At 41.7% G+C, this 22,082-nt stretch overlaps 1 protein-coding gene across 1 annotated transcript; it reads left to right on the top strand.

Annotated features, from left to right (window-relative positions):
* The first annotated feature begins 338 nt into the window (after positions 1–338).
* UBE2N (ubiquitin conjugating enzyme E2 N) lies at positions 339–16,894 on the top strand. Its single transcript, XM_053942798.1, has 4 exons — positions 339–444; positions 15,018–15,264; positions 15,447–15,587; positions 16,209–16,894. The coding sequence occupies exons 1-4, from the start codon at positions 415–417 to the stop codon at positions 16,247–16,249; spliced, it is 459 nt and encodes a 152-aa protein (XP_053798773.1). The 5' UTR covers positions 339–414; the 3' UTR covers positions 16,250–16,894.
* Positions 16,895–22,082: the final 5,188 nt, after the last annotated feature.

Genomic DNA, 22,082 nt, shown 5'->3' with positions numbered 1-22,082 from the left:
CCTTCTCAGTCTTTTATTCTCTACACTAAACAGGCCCAGCTCCCTCAGTCTCTCCTCATTAGAGAGATGTGCCAGACCTCTCATCACCTTCGTAGCTCTTTGCTAGACTCTATCAGTAGTTCCTCGTTTTTTAGGCACTGATGTTCTAAGATACCTTTGAGATAGGTTTAGGGACGCTCACAGGAACTAAAAGTCAGGGACGAACAGACGTTTCGCGCTGACAGCGCACGGCCCCGCTGACGACGGCTGCGTTGAACCCGCGCCGGGTGCGGAGCCCACGCGCCGATCCCTTCATCCTACATTTCCCGGCGTCACGCGCGCAGGGCGGTGCCACAGGAAGCGCGGCGCGGGTCTTTCCGGCCGTGCGCGCGCCCCGAGCGGAGGCGCGCCCCGAGCCTGCACCGACGAGACAAGATGGCCGGGCTGCCCCGCAGGATCATCAAGGTACGGCCGCGCGCCCTGCCCGCCGCTCCGCCGTGCCGCGCCGGGAGCGCCGAGCGCGCCGGGCCGGGGTCCCGCGCCGAGGGCAGCGCCGCGCCGGGCGCCGCTTCCGGTGCCCGGGAGCAGGGCCGCGCTAGGGCAGGGCCGCCTCCCCGGCCTCCTCCCGCCCCTGCCGGGCGAGGGGGGCACCTCGCTGCCGTCCCGCCCGCGCTCCCGCCGCTTCCCGCCGCCGCCGCGGGGCCCCCCCTCGCGCTGTGTCGGCGTGCGCGGGCGGCGGGAGCGGCCGGGCCCTCCCGGCGGGCGCGGGCCCGCGCCCTTTGCGGGGATTGCTCGGGCGACGGCGGCGCCTCACGGCCCCCGGTGCTGCCGAGCGCTGGTATTTGCGCACCTTTCGGGGTCCGGAGCTCAAAAGACACCGGGCACACCCCCTTCTGTCTTCTGCCGGCCCTGCGGCTCCTCACTGGGGGCTTCCGCCAGGCCCCGGCTTCCCGGCACAGCTCTCGGCCTGCTTGGCCCGGGGGAGGGCGACGGTGGCGCCGTGCTCGGCTTCCTACTGTGCGGTGAGGGACGAGCCACAGCGAGCGGTTAAACCTGGGCCACAGCTGTGTATGCGTCGGGACATTGGCACCGGTGGTACACGCTGGGACAGCCTGGTTACTGCTACGTGTGCTCGGAGCTGTCGGCCCTTACTCTCTATTAGCGTGTCGTGCTGGCGGTTCGGTATTATGTCTCGACTTTGATTTGCCAAGCTTTGCAAGGGCTCTTAACGGTGGGGTATTTTCAGCAGATCCTCCGAATTCAGTTCCAGCTTAAGGCTTGAGTAATTTAGAGACACTGGTAGCTGTATTGCAAGCTATCAAACAGCTCGGTCCTGTAGCTCACGTGGTTGCTCCTGCTGTGCTGCTGTCTCCTACTCGATTTGTAATGGGGCGAATTGAAGCCCCCGAATGGATGATCATTCTCTTTATGGACGTTATTGATTCCAGCAAGGTTCGTTAGCCCTCACAGGAAATGACAGCATCCTCAAAGCTTGTTACAGTGTTAGTTTTTAATACTGTGAAGCTTTCTCGGTTGGTAACCACTGTAAATAAATGAATTTAGAAAGTGTTAAATAGTGGACAAAAAAGTACAATTATTTTGTCCAAGAAGTCAAGTTATCAAGTAGGTGATGGAGCTGATGAGGTAAAATAAAGCAGAAGTAGTGTTTATCTTCTGTGAAACAGAGCTAAACTACAGTTAGTGCTCAGAATTTTAAGTAGTAAAAATAAAGAAGACCAATCTTACTGATTTTGACGCCTATCCAGCTGTCTGAGTGCACAGCATGCATGAATGTATTTCAGGTGTGATAAGGAACAGTGATTCATAATACAGTGGAACTGCTATTTATCACAGAGTTGCAGTAAGAGCTCAGTCGTGAGGCTGATGTCTGCGTTAAATTTTCATTGCTCTTGGCAGATCCCCGGAATACAACTGAGAAGTGCACCCACTTATACTGGTGCATAAATTTCGTTCCTGATACTTTTGTTTTCTTCATGCTTTTCTAGAAAAAAACTCTGGCACGATTTACATAACTCACTCCAAAGATGTGTGACGATGTGGGACTGTTTCTTTTCGTCCTGGAGAAGAAAGGTGGAGGGCAAAAGAGAGTCGTAGAAACTCCAGATTTTCTGTGAAGGATCCCCCTTAGACATATGGTGGGTTGGGTATTTCCATGTGTGCACTGGAAGTTGTCTGCAGCCAGTCTAGAGTTATTAAATCTTCGCTTGGTTGTGTTAGATGATCAGCTCTTCAGCTGCTGTGCTGTGCGTGCCTTAGGTTGCCACATGTGAGTATGATCTAGGACTTAAGTCTGACTAGTTACTAGAGCCTCAAAAATGTGCAGAGTCATATCTTGAAATACCACAGCTGCAGAGGTGCGGACTCAGAAATACGCCTGCTTAAGTCTTTGGGAGTCTTGAGTGAGAATTGTTTTGATCTTTCCTATCATTTCAATTTTGACTTTAGTGTTAAATTTCCTATTCTGGATGCCTTAGAGGGAGGGCAGGGGGTGAACTCAGTTGCTAGTGAGAATTTGAAAGATCAGGAAAGGAAATGGAAGAGATAGGAAAGAGCTGAGTAACGGTAAAATAACTCCAGTAAAGAAAATTAAATCTTTGTGCTATGCACAGTAATAATTTCATGATAAATAAATGGCGTAGGTTACTTCTAGGAAAAGACCTTCTCCCTTTTTGCACCCTTTCTGGTGTCATCCAGGAGACACCATTGATGGCTTCCTGGGGCTAGGAGAGTGTATTTGGACGCAGTTGGCATTCCCTGTTTTGAGCGACTGCTGGCAGATGGCCGGGCTCTCAGGTTGACTTGCAGCTCTGTACTCCTCAGCCTGTGTCTTTGCTATGCGCAGGCTGTCATCCAGCCCAGGAGGAGAGCAGGAGCTTTCCTTGCAGTGGCAAGAGCTCTGTTTATGTTTCCAATACTTTCTTCAAGTTCAACAAAGAGGTGACAGTATGGATGTTTTAAAGCAGTTGTTGCAGAAGATACAGAATTATTCCCAATTTACTGTCCTCAGATTACTTAGAAACGGATTTTAATGAAGTGTCTGTGGGAATGGTCTGTAAGTTCAAAGGATGACTTGCTTTAGAATTATGACTGTTAGCACATCACAAATGGTGAGTAGAAGACATTGATGTAGTTTTGAATCTTAAAAGACGTAATCAGAATTGGAAAACTTGGTATCTTTTGAATAGAGAAGAGGTATTTTTGTTTTCTTCAGTAGTTCAACACCAGGGGTCCTATGAGAATTGTCTTAACAAAAAAACTATTAATGTAAGATAAAATTAAAATGTGTTATTGGCACACTTACATAGATGTGTGGTTTTTATGCTGTAAACTTCTTTCCAAAAAGTGACTATTTCTAGTATTAAAAGGTAAGCCTTTGCGACAGACAATAAATAAGCCCAGTGACTTTTACTTTCAAGCACTTATTACATTAGTTCTTTCCCATGTTGCAAAGTCACGTACCTCCAGTCGAGTAAGGAATTGAATTGCATCTGAATTATTTTCTTGGCTGACATTCAATCCACCTTATTGCTGTGTCAAGTGAAGTCAGAGTATGTGAACGGGATGGACAATATTGCCCCATATAATCTTTTAAAGTGTTTTTTTTCCTGCTGTTTTCATTGCTGCAGTGATCTCATCATTCATGATTTGATGCACAGGTCTCTAAGTTGACTGTAGCCAGTTGTTATTAGTGCTTCTGTTACAATTGTTGCAGCTGCTCCTATAATGAAGTAACCATCTGAAGCAGTAGCTGAGGCTATTTCAGTTCTTTTTTTTCTAATGAATTTATCAGTGTTAAATTACAGAGGCTTTGATTTCCTCCCTGCATGATACTGTGGTGTTGTCCGAGATACACATTCTTTGCTGTTTACTGTGTGAAGCTGTTTCCTTTATCTGCAGTGAGCTCCTGCTTGCTGTGTTTTTTGAAACTCTGGGAATGCTTGGATTGCTAACTACAAAATGCTGCTTCAAAATGTAAAATTTCTGGGAGGTTTTATGGAGATTCTCTTGGTGTGTGTGATGCTAGGCACTTAGAGTATTCTGTAGTAGAGGTCAGTATAATCAGCCGTATATATTTGAAGTTTTTTTCTAATATAAATCAGGTATTTAGCCTGCAACTGTAACTTTCTAGAAGTTCTTTAAAAGTGTTACTGGCAGCCAATTTGAAGTTTCTTACTTTTTCTTGAAAGCTGTGTTTCATTGAGGCATGGACTTCTGTCTCAACATGAAAATTTAAGTCACTGCTACTTTTTGATTTCTGTGACGTGTCTGACCACTTTATTTCCTGAACAAAAAAAAAAGTAAATAAAAAAGACTTGAAGTAAATCTAATATAATTCTGTGGTGTTTTGTATTTCTTTGGATGGTGGTTAGGCGCAGAAAACATCACTTCTGAAGAATGCTGTTCCTTGACATTTGTCAGAGAATGTCATGTCTTTTTGCATCTTGTATGCCATTTGAATCTTGTACGTAACTTAAAATTTGATAGAAGGATAAAAATTTTGGGAATTTTCAGAGGTGTTTTTGTACTGTTCTTAAAACCATCTTCTCCTTGCTCCTTCCTCCCCCTTCCCCAGGTGTAGAAAGATAATACAAGTGCTGTTTTGCAACCCTCACTGAGTCTTCTTGCCAGGTGACCAATATAGCCTGGGCTGGCTGGGATAGTAGGAGGAGTGTACAGGCAGGTATTGGAAGCCTGAAGCCTGGCAGGACAGATGCTTTGTGCAGGTAGAGGAGGGAAGCTGAGAAGGCGGCTCAGGCCCAGAGGATAAGAGAACCTTCCAGTTAGTTCTAGTCAGGTTAAGTTCTAAAAACAAAATGTGGAGTCTTAATAACAGATCTTTCAGAATACACTAGTAAATTCTCACAAGTTTTTCTTGAAGAAGCTTTCTGTAAACTTTGTAGAATAAAAACAGGAAAACCCAAACAAATAACTCAGAGACAATAATCCTGTTTGGACCCTCCTGTATAATACTTGAGCAACATTGAGGCACAAACCTATAGTAAACCAATGGACTTTTATTGCTTTGCATGCAGTTATTTTATACTGTGTATGTCTGCTACATTTAGATGGCTTTCAGAATATCATCAACATTTGTTTTGTGTAGTAATACAAAACAAAATCACATTTTTATAGTTACTTGTGACTGGTGGATTAACAGTGAGAAGCAAATTGCAAATTTTGCCATAGATGGTGTGGTGGATTGACCCTGGCTGGACACTGCTCTATCCCTCTCCTCCTCAGCTAAGCAGGGGAGAGAAAGTACAACCAAAGGCTCCTGGGTCAAGAGAATCACAGGGAGGGATCACTTGCCCATTACAGTCATGAGCAGAACAGACTTGGGGAGATTAATATAATTTATTACCTAATTTATTTATTATCAAATCCTAGTAGGTTAATGAGAAATGAAACCTGAATCTTGAAAAACACCTTCCCCCCCCCACCTCCCCCTTCTTTCTGGGCTCGACTTCATTCCTGATTTTCCTCTCTCACAAAAAATTAAAATAAATTTAAGGATTTTATAAATCTCGTTGGCAAATGGTGAGTGTTGTTCCCATTGCTGGCCCTTTCTAATTAATTCTCCCCTCACTCCCACACCCGAGAGTCCTGAGGGTTTTTTGGAAGAACCCTCCCGTGACCAGTCCACCCAAGAAACCCCTAGTGACTCCCCTTACGAGTCAAAAAGGGGGGGCTCCCTCAAGTTTGGCCTGTAACTTTTGGGGATTCGGAATCCGGATTCACTTACCAGCAGGGAGTGCCGACTGGCTCCCTGATCCTTGGAACAGCTCTAGTCTTGGAGATCAAGACTAGTCGTCCTGGTCACGGGCACATTGATCAAGAGCTGCTCTCCGCTGTTCTAGGAGCTCAGCTCTTCTCCTTTACTAGTCCAATAAAACTTGGATTTCGTTCAGGAGTGGTGAGAGTTTAGGAAAACCTCCTTCTCAAGGGCTTCGCCTTGAAGATCCCAGGGAGTGACGCTGAAGATCCCCTCGGATCGGCTTCAGCCACCGCCTTCCCCAGTGCGGGTCCGGTGGGCTCTTCTGGAGGTTTCAGGGTCCACTCTGTCGCGGTCCCTTCGTGCTCTAGATGGCGCGGTTAACCATCCTCTGCTGCCATTTGCTGCGGCGCAGCAGCAGCGGCACGCAGCGGCGGGCTGGGTGTGAGCGACTGAAGGGGGCTGCGACGCCTCCCCGGGACCCCGAATCTCCTAAGCAGACGCCGAGCGATCAACGTAGAAAAGACGAGATGGGCCTTGCTTGCTTATCCGAGAGTCGTTTGTTATGCAAAGCATCCACAACTCGAATATCCAGCAGAGGCAAAGACCAGGCACGTGGCTGGGCAGTAGGTTTTTAGGGACAGGACTAGGGTGGAATTTGGGACTAGGAACCAATAGCAGAGTGGCAGGGAGGAACATAAGGCAGGGATTACAATGTTTAAACCAATAGGGAGCTCCAGGGGAACTGGAGGTGAGGGGAACAGTCTAACTAAACCAATGAAGCATCGAGGGATACCTAAATGACAGGGAATCCTCTGGAACAAGGGGTAGGAATGAGGGAGGACCGACAGCAGGGACTGAACCAATGCCTCGGGGGGGGGGGTACAGAACCAACTGTTAAAAACAATAATAAATGAAAACACACCACAACAGTGGGCTGACCTTGGCCAGGTGCTCTCCTCACCTCCACCAGGCAGGGGGAAAAATAAGAAGGAAAAGCTCATGGGTCAAGACAGAGACAGAGAGATCATTTACTGATAATCATCATGGCAAAACAGGCTCCACTTGGGGCACATTAATTAATTAATTTGTTTCCAGGTAAGATAGAATTGGATGATACGAAAGAAAGACAAAATTAAAACAGCACCTTTGCCACCCTTTTCCAGTACTCAACTTCAGTCCTTCACTCCTTGCTCCCCAACTCACCTGCCCTGGTGGGTGCAAGGGGTTGGAGAATGGGAGTTTATGGTCTACAGCGGCTCCTCTCTGCTGTTCCTTCCTCCTCACGCTTTTCCTGTGCTCCAGAGTGGTCTGCTCCATGGGCTACAATGTGGGTATGTGCTCCACTGTGATCCTTCATAGGCTACAGGGAATCTTTGCACCATGCCTGGAGCTTGTCCTTACTGTCCTTCTCTGACCTTGCTGTTCACATTAGTTTTGCTCACAAATTTTTACTTTTTTTACCCCTTGCTGTTCTCTCTGTGTGGTGCTGTTTTCTGTCCTTTTTTAAATATATTTTCCCAGGTATGCCACCAGCTTGGCTGATATGTTCCCCCATGTCCTGTGGCCTGTTTTTGGAGCTGGCTGTGACTGGTAAGGTACAGCTCCTGGCCTCTCCTCACAGAGGTCACCCCTGGAGCCCCTCTGCTGCCAGCAACTTGACACATACACCCTGTACATGTGCTCAGTTGGTAATGCAGTTGAATTAGATCATACCAAGTACAAAAAAAATTGGGCAAGCTGATGTAGATTTCTTTCAGTTGGGGCGCCTTTTTAATTTTACAAGTGATGCTTCTTTTTGGCCGTTTTGGGACTATTCCTACAATGTTGCATTGCAGCCTATTGTTCCTTTTATAAATGGCCAGGGTTTCCAAAAAGTTTGGTAACTGGCTGTTTGGAGATCTTCTCCTGTAGCACCTGTGGAAGAAACTTGTCAAGAGATATGCAGATTTTTTTTCATTTGTACTGGTGGAAGATGCTTTTTTCCACAGCCAGTGCCGGGTGTTCCATGGTTTCTATTGGAAATTCCTGTCCTCTGCTGCATGGCAGCAGGGTTTTTATGTTGTCAATCAGCATTTTTCAGATTAAAGATCTAGTTCAGAAGACCTAGCTCACTTTTCCTGAGTTGCATTGAGAATGCTGACAGGGTGTGCTTTCTCAGTAGATTTGCAGAATGGTGATTTCTGGCAAGGTAGCAGCAATAAACAGTCATACTTGAGCTGTAATTCCTGTTGTAGATTAAGTCCACATCCATCATCTGTACTCCCTGATCTGTTCAGAATAGGTTTAGTTGAACCTACAAGTAAAGGGTAGATACTGCCTACACTTTCTCACTGTCTGACATAGATTAGAGAGGACTTGTACCTTGTAGGAGTGTAACCTCCATCTTAGTAGGTGATACAGAAGGAAAATTGCTTGTCTACTGCTTAGAGAATTGAGCTAGTAAATGTGCTACTGAAAACATGAGGGAAGACTCATTCCCCTGAGACTTTGTATAAAGATGTGGTATTGTGCCATTTCAGATATTTAATAGCTTTTAGACGTGTGGTGTTTTCTCTTTATGTAAGAGGCCATTATTAATGTTTTGTGTTTTGAAGTTTCAAAATAATTTTATCACAGATATGTCAGCCTCTGAATGATATTATCTTTCTTTTTAAGGTACTGGCATAAAGTTGCTAGCCATAAGGATGCTTTTCTGTGCTTTAGTGCTATAAAAGGTTCTTAGATAACCCTTACAGATATGCGGAGTCTTTGGTGTTTAAGACTCTTATAGATGGATAAAGACTTTTAATTTAGTAGTTTACCATCTGTTACTGAAATTAGCCTAGTTGGTAGTTAAGCTTATTCCTTTGGAACAAGGAGGAAGGCTCTGCATTTCCTTTTTAGGTTGATTACAGAATAGTAATCTGTTACGCAGGTATCCTGCTGTGATTGACACTGCAGTCTCAGCTCTTTAAACCATCCCTTTCAGCAAAAGGAATCTTCTCCCATCCTTCTGAGAGCAGGTGTTTGGCCCCTGCTTTTTGTTGGCACAGCTGTTTGCATGGAACATCTGGTGCACTGCATCAGGGACTTCTCTCTTGAATGACTTTTCCCCTTTCTTTTCTTCCAGATTGGGTACTTGCTATGTTAGACCATGAGGTCAAGAGACAGCTATACAGGCAAAAATGAAAGTGCATAATAGGCTGAACTGGAAAGGCACCACAAATTTGGTTTTTCCTTTCCTTTCCGCAATGGCTGATTATTTATCCCCTTAGAATATTCAGACCCTGTAAGGTGGTATGATTTCTCTAAGCTATCTTTGTTCCAATGGATTTTAGAAAGCTCACTAGGCGATTTCACAGCTGGTATTAAAGGACAATGTGGACCAGAAGACCATTCTGTAAAATAGTGTTCCTTCAATTGTAACACTCACCGAGACCACGGTATTAGTGGATTAATAAGCAGTATGTTTTATTTATTAAAGTAATCTGCATAGCAGTAATATTGAATGTGAAATAAGAAAACTGGAGTATCAGGAAAATGAAATGTAGGTAGCTGAATTACTAAGCAAAGCACATTTGTCTAGAGATATGGCGCTTGGATTTCTTCTCTGAGCTAGTTTGTGCTGACTTCACAGGCAAGCTTGTCTTAAATTCTAGTGGCATTCACACAGTAGCTTTAAAGGGCACATATTTTATAGGTGCTCAATATTGATTTGTTCCTAACTGTTTTAGCCACGTTGCTTGGCAGGCAATGTAAAATTTGTGGTGGTTAACTATTGCCATAGCACAGGGAACAGAATTGCCTTATTTTTCCAAGCAAAAAATAGTTCTCCTTTCTAAAAAAGCAATGAAGAAGCTTTTAAAATTGTCTAATTCCATGTCAAAATTTCTTCCTTCAGTATTGTAGTGGTCTCTGTCAGACAGAGAAGTTTTACAGTTCAGCTGCAGTGGCTCTGCTCGGTATGAAATAACATTTGGGGTTTTTTGCAAGTACTTGCATAGGTGAATCTTCTGATTGTGATATTTGCTGCTTTTGTATTTTGGCACTATCTGTAGTTATTTGTTTGGTCCTGCCTTAGTCTGTTGATAGCAAGCAAGATTTGTTAAGTAGCTTTTTGTTTTTCAAAAAGGTAGCACACAGAAATCTTTTCAGTTGTTTTGACTAAGGCCTTGGCAGCTTGAGGCTTTTGTAAACACTTGTGCAAGACTGAAAGTGATTGAAATAGTTTATTTCTAATTGATTCCTCCTTTGTATGCTTGCTCATACCACCATGTTCATTAGCAGTTGCTTTTCCTGTATGTATGTATGGAAGCATCTTCTAGGCTGTTCAGTTTACTTCCTTAAAGAAGTGCTCTGTCTCATTCTGTGTCTATGAACAAGGTGGTTATGTCTGCTTTTCAGTAACATTTTTCCCCCTTTGACTGAAAGCAGAATAACCAGGCAATAGCTCAAAGAATGAATGAAACCTACTCTCCTGCAGATCCTTCTCTCCTCATTGTGTGGCTTCTCTTAGTCTTGGCAACCTCGGAAGCCCTCACCCCTGCCTCCTGCTCTGCTGGTCTCTTCTAAAGGTCACAATGCTCTCTCTTCCCGAGGCTTCCTATCCTCACATGTTACTGTAAAAACAGGTTGAGGGTTTTTTCCCCCTCAGGTACATTTAGTTTTCAATTTAATGTCTTCATAGAACAGCTATGCAGAATGTCAGCTACACCATCTGTCCCATCAGTATCATCTGTCACTCTGCTTCAGGCCACCTGTGTTAATAAGGAAAGCTTTGCTTTTGCTTGTCAAAACACCTTCAACGATTCTGTGTTTTCTAACCACTTAATTAAAAATAAAAAAGGGGAGGCATAACAAGTTGTAATTCTCAGATTTGTTTTTTTTTTTTTTTCCAAGTATGGACTGGCAGGTATCTTCCTTTTGGGTTTATTAATTTATTTTAGCCAATGGAAATTGTTACATTACTTGGAATTGGAAAAAGTGGAGTAAATACAGGAATGAGAAGAAATCTCAAGCTAAAAACATTGCAGAGTATGACAGATAGAAATAATTGCCTATGGCAGCATGGGAAACTTCACTGAAGTCTCTAGAGCTTTCAAAATATATGCTGAAATATCTTCTGTGAAACTTCAGTATGCTAGAGGAGAGCTAATGAAAAACACTACATTATATGATTCTGGAACACTTACTTGATGGGAGTTTGTATTCTTGTTGAAGACAAAATAACTGTTCTATTATGAAAACATTTATTGTGAGCAGCAGAACTGCAAAACCCAGTTTTCTCTGAATTTATTATTTTTCCTTTTTAGCATGTTTATATATGGGTATGCTTGGTTGGAATAAACAGGCCAAACAGCAGTAGAAATATTGTCTTCCTCTCCAGTAGCACTGGGCTTGGTTATCCTTAGCCATTGACAGCTTACAAAACATACTGAACGGTTGAAATTGGACAAAGGATTTAAAGGCAGTTTTGGGGGAAAAGGGGGAAGTAACAGAGTGCATAAAACTCACTTCCTCCATTGAAAAAGTGTAAGAAAGTCTGCCTAAAAAAAAAGTGGGAAGTCAAGTATTGCATGTGTTCAATCATCCTGATTAGTTAATAAAGGTGGTAAGTTAAAAGTTTAATTAAAAGAAATTAAACATTCATTTATTTATTTAAATGTGCTTGGGAGACTTATTTTCATTGGATAGCCATCCTCTGGGAATTAGAGCATAAAATCAATGTGAAATTTAACATTTCCTTGTTTCATCCGCATCTCATCATTCTCTTGTGGGTGATGTACAGGGTGGTAGGTGGTTATTTTTTTGCAGTGTTTTTTGGGGTTTTTTGTGTTTCTTTTTGGTTTGTTTGTTTGTTTTGGGTTTTTAATTGGTAATGTACACTTAAAATAATTAAAATCTATAAACAGGTCAGCTTCATGCAAGTTTTATGGCAAATCAAATTTATTTTAGTATCAGCTTGTCTGCAACTGTTCATCTCACCCTAAAATGTGGAAAACAAGTCCCTATAATGACTTTACAATTGAGCCTAGTTGTATATTTAAGCATTTTATATGCTTAGACCTTACAATGTAACTTTTTGATTAGTTTCTCCCTTTCAGTTCCTTTTCCATGGTGTCTCCCCAAATACATTTAAGATATTATTGTTAATGTCTTTATAATTGCAGGACAAAACCCTTATTTACTGTCAGAATTTAGGAGGTGTTGATGTATTTAAGTACAAACATTGCACATTTTCTCAATAAACGGCATCTTTGCTGTGTTCCTTGCAGTCTAACAAGCTTGTCTGTGTTACACAGTTCTAAAAAGTTGTGGTTTTGAAGCTTTTGTACAAAGGCAGTGATGTGTGTTCAGGGAGTCATGGCCTTTCATTTTGAGTGTTTTGGAGAAGTTTAGCCTGATGCTTGCTCTCTGCTGCACCAGAGCCTGGCAGGTGTGAAGGATGAGTGTCAACCAGTTCCCTCTCAGGTGTTCATTCTCATTTCTGTTTGAAAACAGCTTCAATTACACTAATAGTGATGGAGCTCTGTGCACAGTGCAGGAAGCAAGGTGTGCTTGCTTTGGAATTTTCATCTAATATTAATGTTCCCCAAGGGGCCCCTGTGGGCTCAGAGTAGGCTCAGTACTCATTTCGCTGTATGCAGCATAAACGCTCTTTTTGGCATCCCTTTTTTCTGGGGTGTTTTATAGCAAGGAGTGGAGGCATGAAGGGCTTTCTGAGTGGGTGACATGCTCACAGTGGTACAACCCCTTAGGTATTATGGGGTGCCTGCACTGAAAGAATTGTTTTTCTCATATATAGGTTCTGTTGTTTATTGACAAATGTTTTTTAGTGGCAGAATGTGCAGCTTGCAGCCAGGCATTGCTCTCTCAGATCTGCTGGCAGGTAGAAGTGCTGATGCTGCTGCCAGAGAACTGCTGATTCAGGGTTATTTTAAGCCAGGATTGGCTCCCCAGTGTAGTTACAGTCAGCATACTGGCATAACCAGGGGTGCAGGCTGGGGACTGAGGTGACTGAGGGGGAGCTGGGGTCTGCTGAGATCAGCCCAGCTAATAAATGTTTTATCCTTAATATTAAAAAATAGCCTTTGAGCGTGCCCATCAGAACCAAAGCCACGGTTTGCTTACAAGCACATCTCTGGCAAAGTCCAGCTGTGAAGAAGTTTAAAAATTGGTCTTTTCCATAAGTTCCTTATTTTTAAGTTTTCAGTTGGCTTACATTAGTTTATATTTAGCATAAGACACTTTCCTCTGCCAGAGCTGTCAAACAGTGTATGGTCTTTCACAGGCAGGAACCCAGATTGTCCCCTTTACATGAGGCAGCACTCATACTGACAGCTTGCTGAAAGAAACTGAGAATGGTTTATGCACTTACAAGGGTAATCTGTAGTTTCTTACTGACTTTTCATACCACTGAATGTAAACTATCAGAATTTGTTATGACTGCTTTTCTACACAATTAGTGTACAAGTAAATAGCCAGCAGAATACAAGTGAGTAAGTTAGAAAATTATGTGTATAATATAAATATACTCACAAAAGTAAATGTAGACAGCTCTGAGAAGCTGGGATGGCCTTCCAGTGAGGTGTGTAAGTGGCATCTAATGTCTATGCAGATAAGTAGACAACATGTAGTTGCAACAAGGAAACACACAGAGATATATTTAGTTTTAGGTTTGCAAATATAAATAGTAATAAATTCTATACTATAATTTGTAGGACCTTGACAATTCAGAGATGAGTAATTGGATTGGAATTTATTACTGACTTTACTTCTTTATGTATTGATTAGTTTTTGTAACATGAGGTGTTATTTAACTGCCTCAAGACAGCCATATAAACTTAAATGCTGTGTACGCTTATTTCTGCAAGAGTAATGTAGCAGTGCAGTTATGTTTGAAGAATTTGTTTAGTCAGGTAGAGGTAATCTGTCTGTTTTGTGCTTGTATAAAGAGACATTTACTGTACTGGGGGGAGGTTGACTACAAGGGTGTGTGTACTGACAGGACAAGAGAAATGGCTCCAAACTGAGAGTGGGTTTAGATATGATGTTAAGAAGAAATTCTTTACTGTGGGGGTGGTGAGGTAGTGGAACAGGTTGTGCAGAGAAATTGTGGATGCTCCATCCCTGTAAGTGCTATTGTAGATACATGGAATAAATATGCTATAAAACTGAAATAATAAATTAATGTTACACCTACAAGTTGACATCTTCTGTCAGTAGAAACAGGATGATTTTTCTTTGTGAAAGCCAACACGGAAAGGTGGTGAAAAAATTAACTGTACACAGTAAAGGCACTCTTAGAAGGAAAGAGGAAATGGAACTAAAATTGTGTGAGGAAACGAGGCTTTAGCAGGATTTTTTTGTCCCTGCCTAGTGTCCTTTTGCCCATTTTGGCCTTGGGATCTTTTTTTATAAAAACTAGAATGGTGCCCATAAGACTTGTGAAGACAGGCAGCAGAGGAAAGGCAAGATGTACAGGACTTGGTCTGTCTGCTCAGTGCATTAGCAGGATGGGCAGCTCTTAGCTATGGTCACAGCTTGGTGCCTGAGGTAGGATTGGCAGAAGAATGGAGCAACAAAGAAACCAGGTCACTGTAGGAGATTGGCCTTCCCTAATTTTGCTGTTTACAGAACATCTTGACTGTCTTCTACTGTCTGTTAGGTTGACTTTAAACATGATTATGTGCAGGCTGAAAGTGCTCACACCAAAGCTATTTATGCATATATATATCTAAATATATAAAACATCATTAAAATATACATTTAGTGTTGCAGAAGAATGGCACTTTAAATTCTTCAAAATTGGATCTGATTCCAGTACAAATGGCAGTTTAATAAACCAGTCCACTCTTGTTAAGAGCAAACCTTGAACACTTTCTGTGGGTGATTAATCCCTTTGGCTTTTCACTTATGGGAGTTTTTATTTAAGGTAGAATGGGAAATGCTTATGGTGTTTTAATTGTGGTATTCTTTAAAGTGCTTTTAAGTATATTGAGAAAAATATAGCAGCTTGGCAATAGTTCAATCAAAAGGTAAGAAAATTGAGGCCAGCTAAGTTATCTATTACTGTGTGTTACAGAAACACACAGCAGGTGAGGCTCTGAGAGGAGATGGGTACCAGTTTATCACAGCCTCATCTCCTTTCTGCTGATGTTCTTTAAGGTATTTAACATAGTTTCTGTGAATATAGGCTAAATGAAGGCTTGTTGCTTTTAAAATGGTTTGTACAGGTCATGTTTATTTTAAATGGGTTTTATATTAGCCTTGGGATCTTTTTTGTAAAAACTAGAATGGTTTTCTTCTCCTTTTCTTCTAGGAAACCCAGCGCTTGCTGGCAGAGCCAGTTCCTGGGATAAAAGCAGAGCCAGATGAAAGCAACGCACGCTATTTTCATGTGGTCATTGCAGGTCCACAGGATTCCCCCTTTGAGGGTGGGACATTTAAACTTGAACTATTCCTTCCAGAAGAATATCCAATGGCAGCTCCTAAAGTACGTTTCATGACCAAAATTTACCATCCTAATGTAGACAAGCTGGGAAGAATATGTTTAGATATTTTGAAAGGTAAGTGTTACTATGTTTTTTTTCTTCATAGCATAATAAGTACAGATTTTTGTAAGTTGACCCTAAAAAGAGTTTTCTTATGTTTAAAGAATATCTTGCTTCTTCTTTAATCTGGAAAAACTTGCTATTTCTGTAGACTGTGTTGAATATGGTGTTTCATAGTGCTATAAATGTTTCTTCAGATAAATGGTCCCCAGCTTTGCAGATTCGTACAGTTCTGCTATCAATCCAGGCTTTGTTAAGTGCTCCCAATCCAGATGATCCACTAGCAAATGATGTAGCTGAGCAATGGAAGACCAATGAAGCCCAAGCCATAGAAACAGGTGATGTATCTTCTAATTTTTTTTTCCTAGTTTTAGGAATGGCTTACTACTCACTGGCTGGGGTATATAAAGCCAGACCTCTAGTTTTATGTCTGCAACTTGAAGAAACAAAAAATGACTGCATACAGTCATAGTCCAGGTGCCCTGAATGTGCCTACAGTGGTCTATTTTTAAGTCTGTGAGGCTTGATAGAAGAAGAAACTCTCTTGATCTGTTTTATCTTGAATTTTGATGGTCCTAATTTGCTTGTCTGTCTAAATTTGGAGTTCTGGTAAAATGAAGGAGTATTCTAGTGCTTGTCCTCTATGGCTTAAGGAACGGATTAACAGGTTCTGGAAGGTACATCTCTGATATGTATCTGTTGCAGGCTATAGTGGAATGGAAGAGTTGCTATGTGATGCCTCTTCACTTTTGGATCCACTGCTGTCAGACTGCTTCTATAATATATAAATGTTGACAGCTGCTGGAATTCAAAATTGCACTCAAAAATCTCAGAACTGATAGATTTTGTGTGCTTGCAGCAGTGATATAAAAGAGATCTTTAAGAATATGGATTTAAAATTACTTTAATCATGCCTGGAAACTATATATTTTCTTAAATGTGTTTCTTTTTCTTTACAGCCAGAGCATGGACTAGGCTATATGCCATGAATAATATTTAAATGCGCTTTGAACATCAAGTGTGCATCACTTCTCCTGTTCTGCCAAGACCTCTTCCTTTTTTTGTTTGCATTTAATGGACACAGTCTTAGAAACATTACAGAATAAAAGCCCAGACATCTTCAGTCCTTTGGTGATTAAATGCACATTAGCAAATCTGTGTCTTGTCCTAATTCACTATTGTACCGCATGAGCAGAGGCTAGAAGTATCATCTGGATTGTTGTGAAATTGTTTGAAAGCAGCAACACATCTCTGCTTTTAATCATTTTTCCCGTCATGGTTTAAGTATAAGCACTGTGAATGAAGGTAGGCAGGGTTAGCTGCGGGGCTTTTTGTTTTAATTTTGTGGGCTCCTCCTCCCTTTTTATGGTGATGCTAATTGCATTGGTAAAAGCAGCTAACCAGTTATATTTTAGAATATACCCTCTAGCCCAGTCTAACTTAGATGCTGTAGATGGACAAGCTTCATTGTTTGAACAAAAAAACGGGAACATTAAACATCCATCACCTTCACTAATACTATAGTGATTCTGCTGTCAAGTGTAGAAAAATCCCTCCAAGAAAAAGCTTGTGACCATTTTGTATGGCTTGTCTGGAAAATCTCCTGTAAATCTTATGTTTTAGTAAAATATTTTTTGTTATTCTACTTTGCCTTTGTATAGTTTATTTTGCTGTGTTTTCATTTCCCTGTGACAATCGTATTTAAAACAATTGAGTCCAGAATTGACAATTTTTCTTCATCAGTCTGACAGATTTAACAGTAAAAAGGGGGAATTCACAAGTTGGTGTTTTTTTGTTGGTTTTTTTTTTTTTTTTTTTTTTTTTTTTTGTGGTTTTTTTTTTCCCTTCATCTGTTTCCTGACTTTTTTATTAGTTTATGTTATGTGGGTGACCTTACCTGGCCAATTTGGAGTGACTTTTAGAAACAAATCTCTTGACGGAACAATTGTAACCTTAATTTTAGTAATGCATCGATGTATGTTTTCATGGACATAACCTGAATGAAGTAGGAGGTTGAGAGCAAACGACAGCATTAATTATGAATATCTGCATAGCAGCACGGTTTTCTAACTTCTGTAATTCCTGCCCTCTATTAACTTGAAATTCCAGTGCATAGAACCACTGTTAGAGCCAGCTTATGTATTGACTGATGTCTGCTTAGCCACTTACAGCTAGCAACTCATAGCATAACTGGTTTTTCTCTACAAGCCTTATTAAGCTACTTGCTTGAGCAACCAGTCAGCTTAAATAGTAACAAAGCTTCTTTATTGGAGGGAAGGAAAGTGATGAAAAAATTCCTTCTCACCCTTGTTTTTTTGTGTATGTATCCTGTCTAGGAGTCCAGTATCTTTTCTGGGAACCCATCTAATTGCTTCCCTTCATTTCTTGTACCTCTGTTCTCTTCCTTTCCTTTCCCCAAGCCCTCTCCCTCACAAAACCAACCAACCAACCAAAAAGCTTAAAAGCTTTTGGCAAGGCCAACATGAAATGTATAATTGACAGCTTGTAGTGGTTGCAGTAGGGAGTGTTTTGTCATGCAATTCAGGGCTATGGTTATGTAGTCTGTTGGTATTCTCCCTCTTTCACCTCTTCTTCCTCTACTAGCATCTGAAATTTCTATAGAATGTGGTGTATTTATTGTGCTCTTATGTAAGATGAAGAATATCTATTAAAACTATGTTTTCCAACAGACAGTGCTTTCAGTGGTTAGTAACTGGTATTGTCCCTCAAAGTTCTCTCCGACATGGTTGAAGAATGGTTCAGAATTCAACTTTTTCACCAAACTGAAAAAAAAAACTGTTTTAAAAGTAGTTTCTGTGTTGAATGTAAGCCAAAGTTGGGGCAAGGGCTTGTAACATGTTCTTCAGAGTGGGTAAGCACCATTGACCCTCTCTTCTTACAAATATCTGTTTGGGGTTGGGTAGCCTATGTCCTGGATCTGCTACTAGCATAGATAACTTTTGTAGCAGGCAGCTGAGAAAAAGTGAGCTGTGCTGTAGACTCTGGATTCACTTCACCTACCTCTTAATGCTTTATCTTACACTACATATGCAGCTTTCCTCAGCTCTGTCTCTAGTCCAAGGGCTGGTGGCACCCCCAGAGGACAGTCAGATCCACTAAGCATCCTGTTTGAGAGTGGCTTTCCTCCCTTCAGTAGCGAAACAAGACCTGAGCTGGCACTTAAACACTTTTATCTTCATAGGCGGGATGAATCCAGACCCAGATGATGTATATTAAATAATACTTACTTTACTTTTAAACCTCTTTTAAGAGCCCTGTGTAAAGTCAGACTGGGAATTTTATTCCAGCTTGTGCCAAGGAATGTGTGATAGGCTAAATTCTTTGAAGCCAGTAAGATATAACCTTCTCCTCAGTTAAGCAGGTGTATATTCCCAGTTGCTATGTGAAACTCAGTTATTTCTCTTACACCTACCATTGCAGCTGATTAGCAAATGCAGCTGTCTTTTAGGGAATGTTAGTTTTATCTCCATTTTTAGTACATGTCTATTGGATCAACTTTAAAATAAATGGGTTTCCTCTACCATTACTGGTGCTATGTGTCAAATGTCCTAAAATCCTGAGCAAGAGTGATGATATTGCATTTTATGTGTCAGTGTTTGGGTAGTAACTGTGCAGCTGTTGAGCCTGGGTTATCACATGGGCTCTATAACCACACATGCAAAGTACTTTTGCAGTAGTTTCCTGTAGATCAAGAGGAAGACTTTTGGTTTTGCATAAATATTCAGTGTTGGTCTCTTCACATGTAGCCATGTTCTGTCATGGGTATGAAGTGTATGATTATTGGGAACTGATGGAATAGGTTTTTTGTATCTTAGCTGACTTTAGTCTTAACCAAGTGAAACATTGCTTCAATAGTTTTCAAGTAATTGTATTTCTAACACATTGAGACTGTTGTGGAACATCTTAATGGACTAGTGACATCAAAAATGGTGACATCTCTATATACATTTCTTCTTGCGTTGGGTTTCTTTTTTTGTTTGTTTTTTTTGGTTTTTTTTTTTTTTGGGTTTTTTTTTTGAGGGTTAAAGTAAAATGTCTGGTAGGTTTTGTCAATAACATGTCTTGACTGTAATGTGATATGACACTGAAATAAAAGGAAGAGTGATTATTCATTACTTAGGCACTGAGCTTCATTTACATTTAACTGCAGTGGGCTGCCATCAGTGTGCAACAAGTTTCTTAAGAGTTTTTAACATCGGGTAAAATAAGAAAGATAACCTTTAACTTCTCTTATAACTTTTCAATTGCTTATGCCTTCCCCCCCACATTGTAGAGAGAAGAGTAGCACCTCTGTCCTAGAAATCCTCAGAGGAGACTGCTCCGGTATGCAGCTCAGAGGATGTGTTGAGTCCCTCCCCTGCTTCCCCCCTTTTTTGTTTGTTTGGTTTTGCTTAGGAGTGTGGGAAGTATTTTGTTGGTTTTTTTGGGTTTTTTTGACTGCTTGCTCAAATCTGTCTGGTTTAGTACAAAGCTTTCCTCCTTACATGCACAGTTTGGACAGTTTCTAGTGCAATTAAATTAATAAATGTATTGAGCTTTGCTAAACTGTGTTGCATTATGAACATGGCACAAGGTTAATAATCACATACCTGCTGGGGAGGAGTTTGTACAGTTTATTGCGGCCTTTTCTGTGGAAGTGCGCAGGATGATTTTAAAGCAAATATTTAATTGTTGTGTTGCACTGAAGTGCGTTAGAAAAGAGGCATCAAGCAGCATGACTGCCTTATCTGTGGTGTTTGCTTTCATTAACTCCCCTCAACACTTAGATAAGGGGTTAGGTGACCAAGTAGAGTATCTCTGGGTAAAGATTGCTCCTGTGGAAGTGCTCAGGGGAACACTACCCACTGGTGACCTGGGTTAGGAAAGGGAATTGTACCCTAAGAGGACACACCTGAGTAGCTCAGTTAGTTGCTACAGAGTTGTCACTGTTGGTCAGCTCATCACTGAGACTGAATGCTCTACCTAAAGGAGAATTCTTAAGCACTGGAAGGTAGAAACCATAGGTCCTTACCACACTGCATGGGCCTTCCCATGTAAAGAGATGGATGCAAGTGTGATATGTAACAGAAGCATTTTTATTAGTTCATTTTTTAGGAAGGTAAATCAAATTATTTCACATAAAATCATCTCTGACTGGAGTACTTGTGCAAGGTTGTTCCAGATACTCATGTAAACAGTGTTCTTGTCTTCAGAGCTGCAGTGAAGGAGTATTTTTGGTTCAGGCCTAATCTGCACTTTCCTAAGTTGGCTACTAAGGCTTGCAAGGTCATTTATAAATCTGAAACATTTCATGTGTGACATTCAGCTGTTGCTTGGTGTAGTGGGTATGCTTGTCTCAGCCTCAATACCTGCTGTCATTTTCCCATCAGCTACTCATAAGTAATACGGTGTTCTTCCAGGTAAAACTGAAGGCTTAGGCTAGGTCGTGGTAAATTTATGGAAGGATGTCTGTGAATGCTCAATTATCAAGGGCAGACTAATCTCACAAGACACAATAAGGTGATTCTAGTGGTGTTTTTTCTTCCTTCAGTTGCTGTGGATGTTTGTCTACCTTATTCAAAGACAGGTTGCATTAGTGTCATAGCCAGAAAACAGAAAAAAAGGAAATATTTAGGAGAGTGAAGCAGTTGAATGACAGCAAAAAGGCCCTTAGGACAAGAGCCTTGTTACAAAATTGGTCTGGATGTAATGGGCACTAGGCCACAGGTAAGCCAACAACAGGGTAAGTGCACAAGCTGATGGTCTTTGGCCAGCATCATACATTGCTGTAATGCTTCTTCATACTGCCCGTGCATCAGAGTACCCATCCATCAGAACTGGTGGCAACAAATGAGGGACAGCTGCCAGGAACCAGTGCTACCACTGAGCTACTGAAAGCAGTGTGGGCCATGAGGCAAACAGCAGCTGATCACACAGCATACACATTCAGTAGCCCCTTGCCTTCTTAAAATGGCTATTTGAACAGTATTTCATGCTTATTTAAGGGAAGAAAATTGTCTGAGAGTATTGTTTGGGGTGGTAGTGCATAGCCCATAGCAATCAGATTGTCACAAGCAGGAAAATGCCTGTGATTGCTGAGGCTGCAGGTTAAGAGGTGGCACCATTCCTTATGTGGAGCATTGTCCTGATGTGCTGCTGTTCATTGCTTGAGCCAAGGAGGCAGTGCCTTGCCTAATGCCACAGCAGCACTGAGACCCTAAGAGTATTGAAAGAGGGTAAGTTTAAAAAAACCCTAAACTTTTTCAGTTCAAGCTTGAAGATTCTTACAATCTCTGCAAGTTGTGGGAAAATCAGTCGTTCTGCCTTTCTTGCCATCTGTTGTGGTTTGTCACACTTCTGCCTCACTTGAGTCTTACACTTGATGCCTTGAAGATACAGTGATAGGAGCCAGACAGGACCATGGTAAAACTCTCCTTAAGCTGAAGAGGGAGGTGTGGTTGTGGTAACTGTCTGCTTGTCACAAGTCATACTGAGAGGGGGAAACACAGGAGCTGCTTATCAGCCTCACAGCGTGGAAGAATGCAGGTTCAAAAAACAAGGTAAGGGGACGTATGTCTTCAGCAGTAGGCTGAGCACTGGCACCAGTTTTCAAGCTGGGACAGGCACTGGACATGTGTGCTAAGGGGAGAGGGGAGTGTCATGTCAAGTTAAGAAATGATTCTTTGGAACAATGAGCTTGGAAAAGCTTGAGTGTAAGGACAAGGCAAGAAGTAGGAAACATTAGATGAAACTTAAATGTAGTTCAGATGGGGTTGAAGCCTTTTACACAAGCACTTCTGGTGCAGTATTTGCAATGGAATGACTACATCATC

The sequence above is a fragment of the Vidua chalybeata genome, chromosome 5 (genome assembly GCF_026979565.1).
Source record: "Vidua chalybeata isolate OUT-0048 chromosome 5, bVidCha1 merged haplotype, whole genome shotgun sequence".
Taxonomy (NCBI): Eukaryota; Metazoa; Chordata; class Aves; order Passeriformes; family Viduidae; genus Vidua; species Vidua chalybeata.
This window is presented reverse-complemented; position numbering and strand designations above follow the sequence as displayed.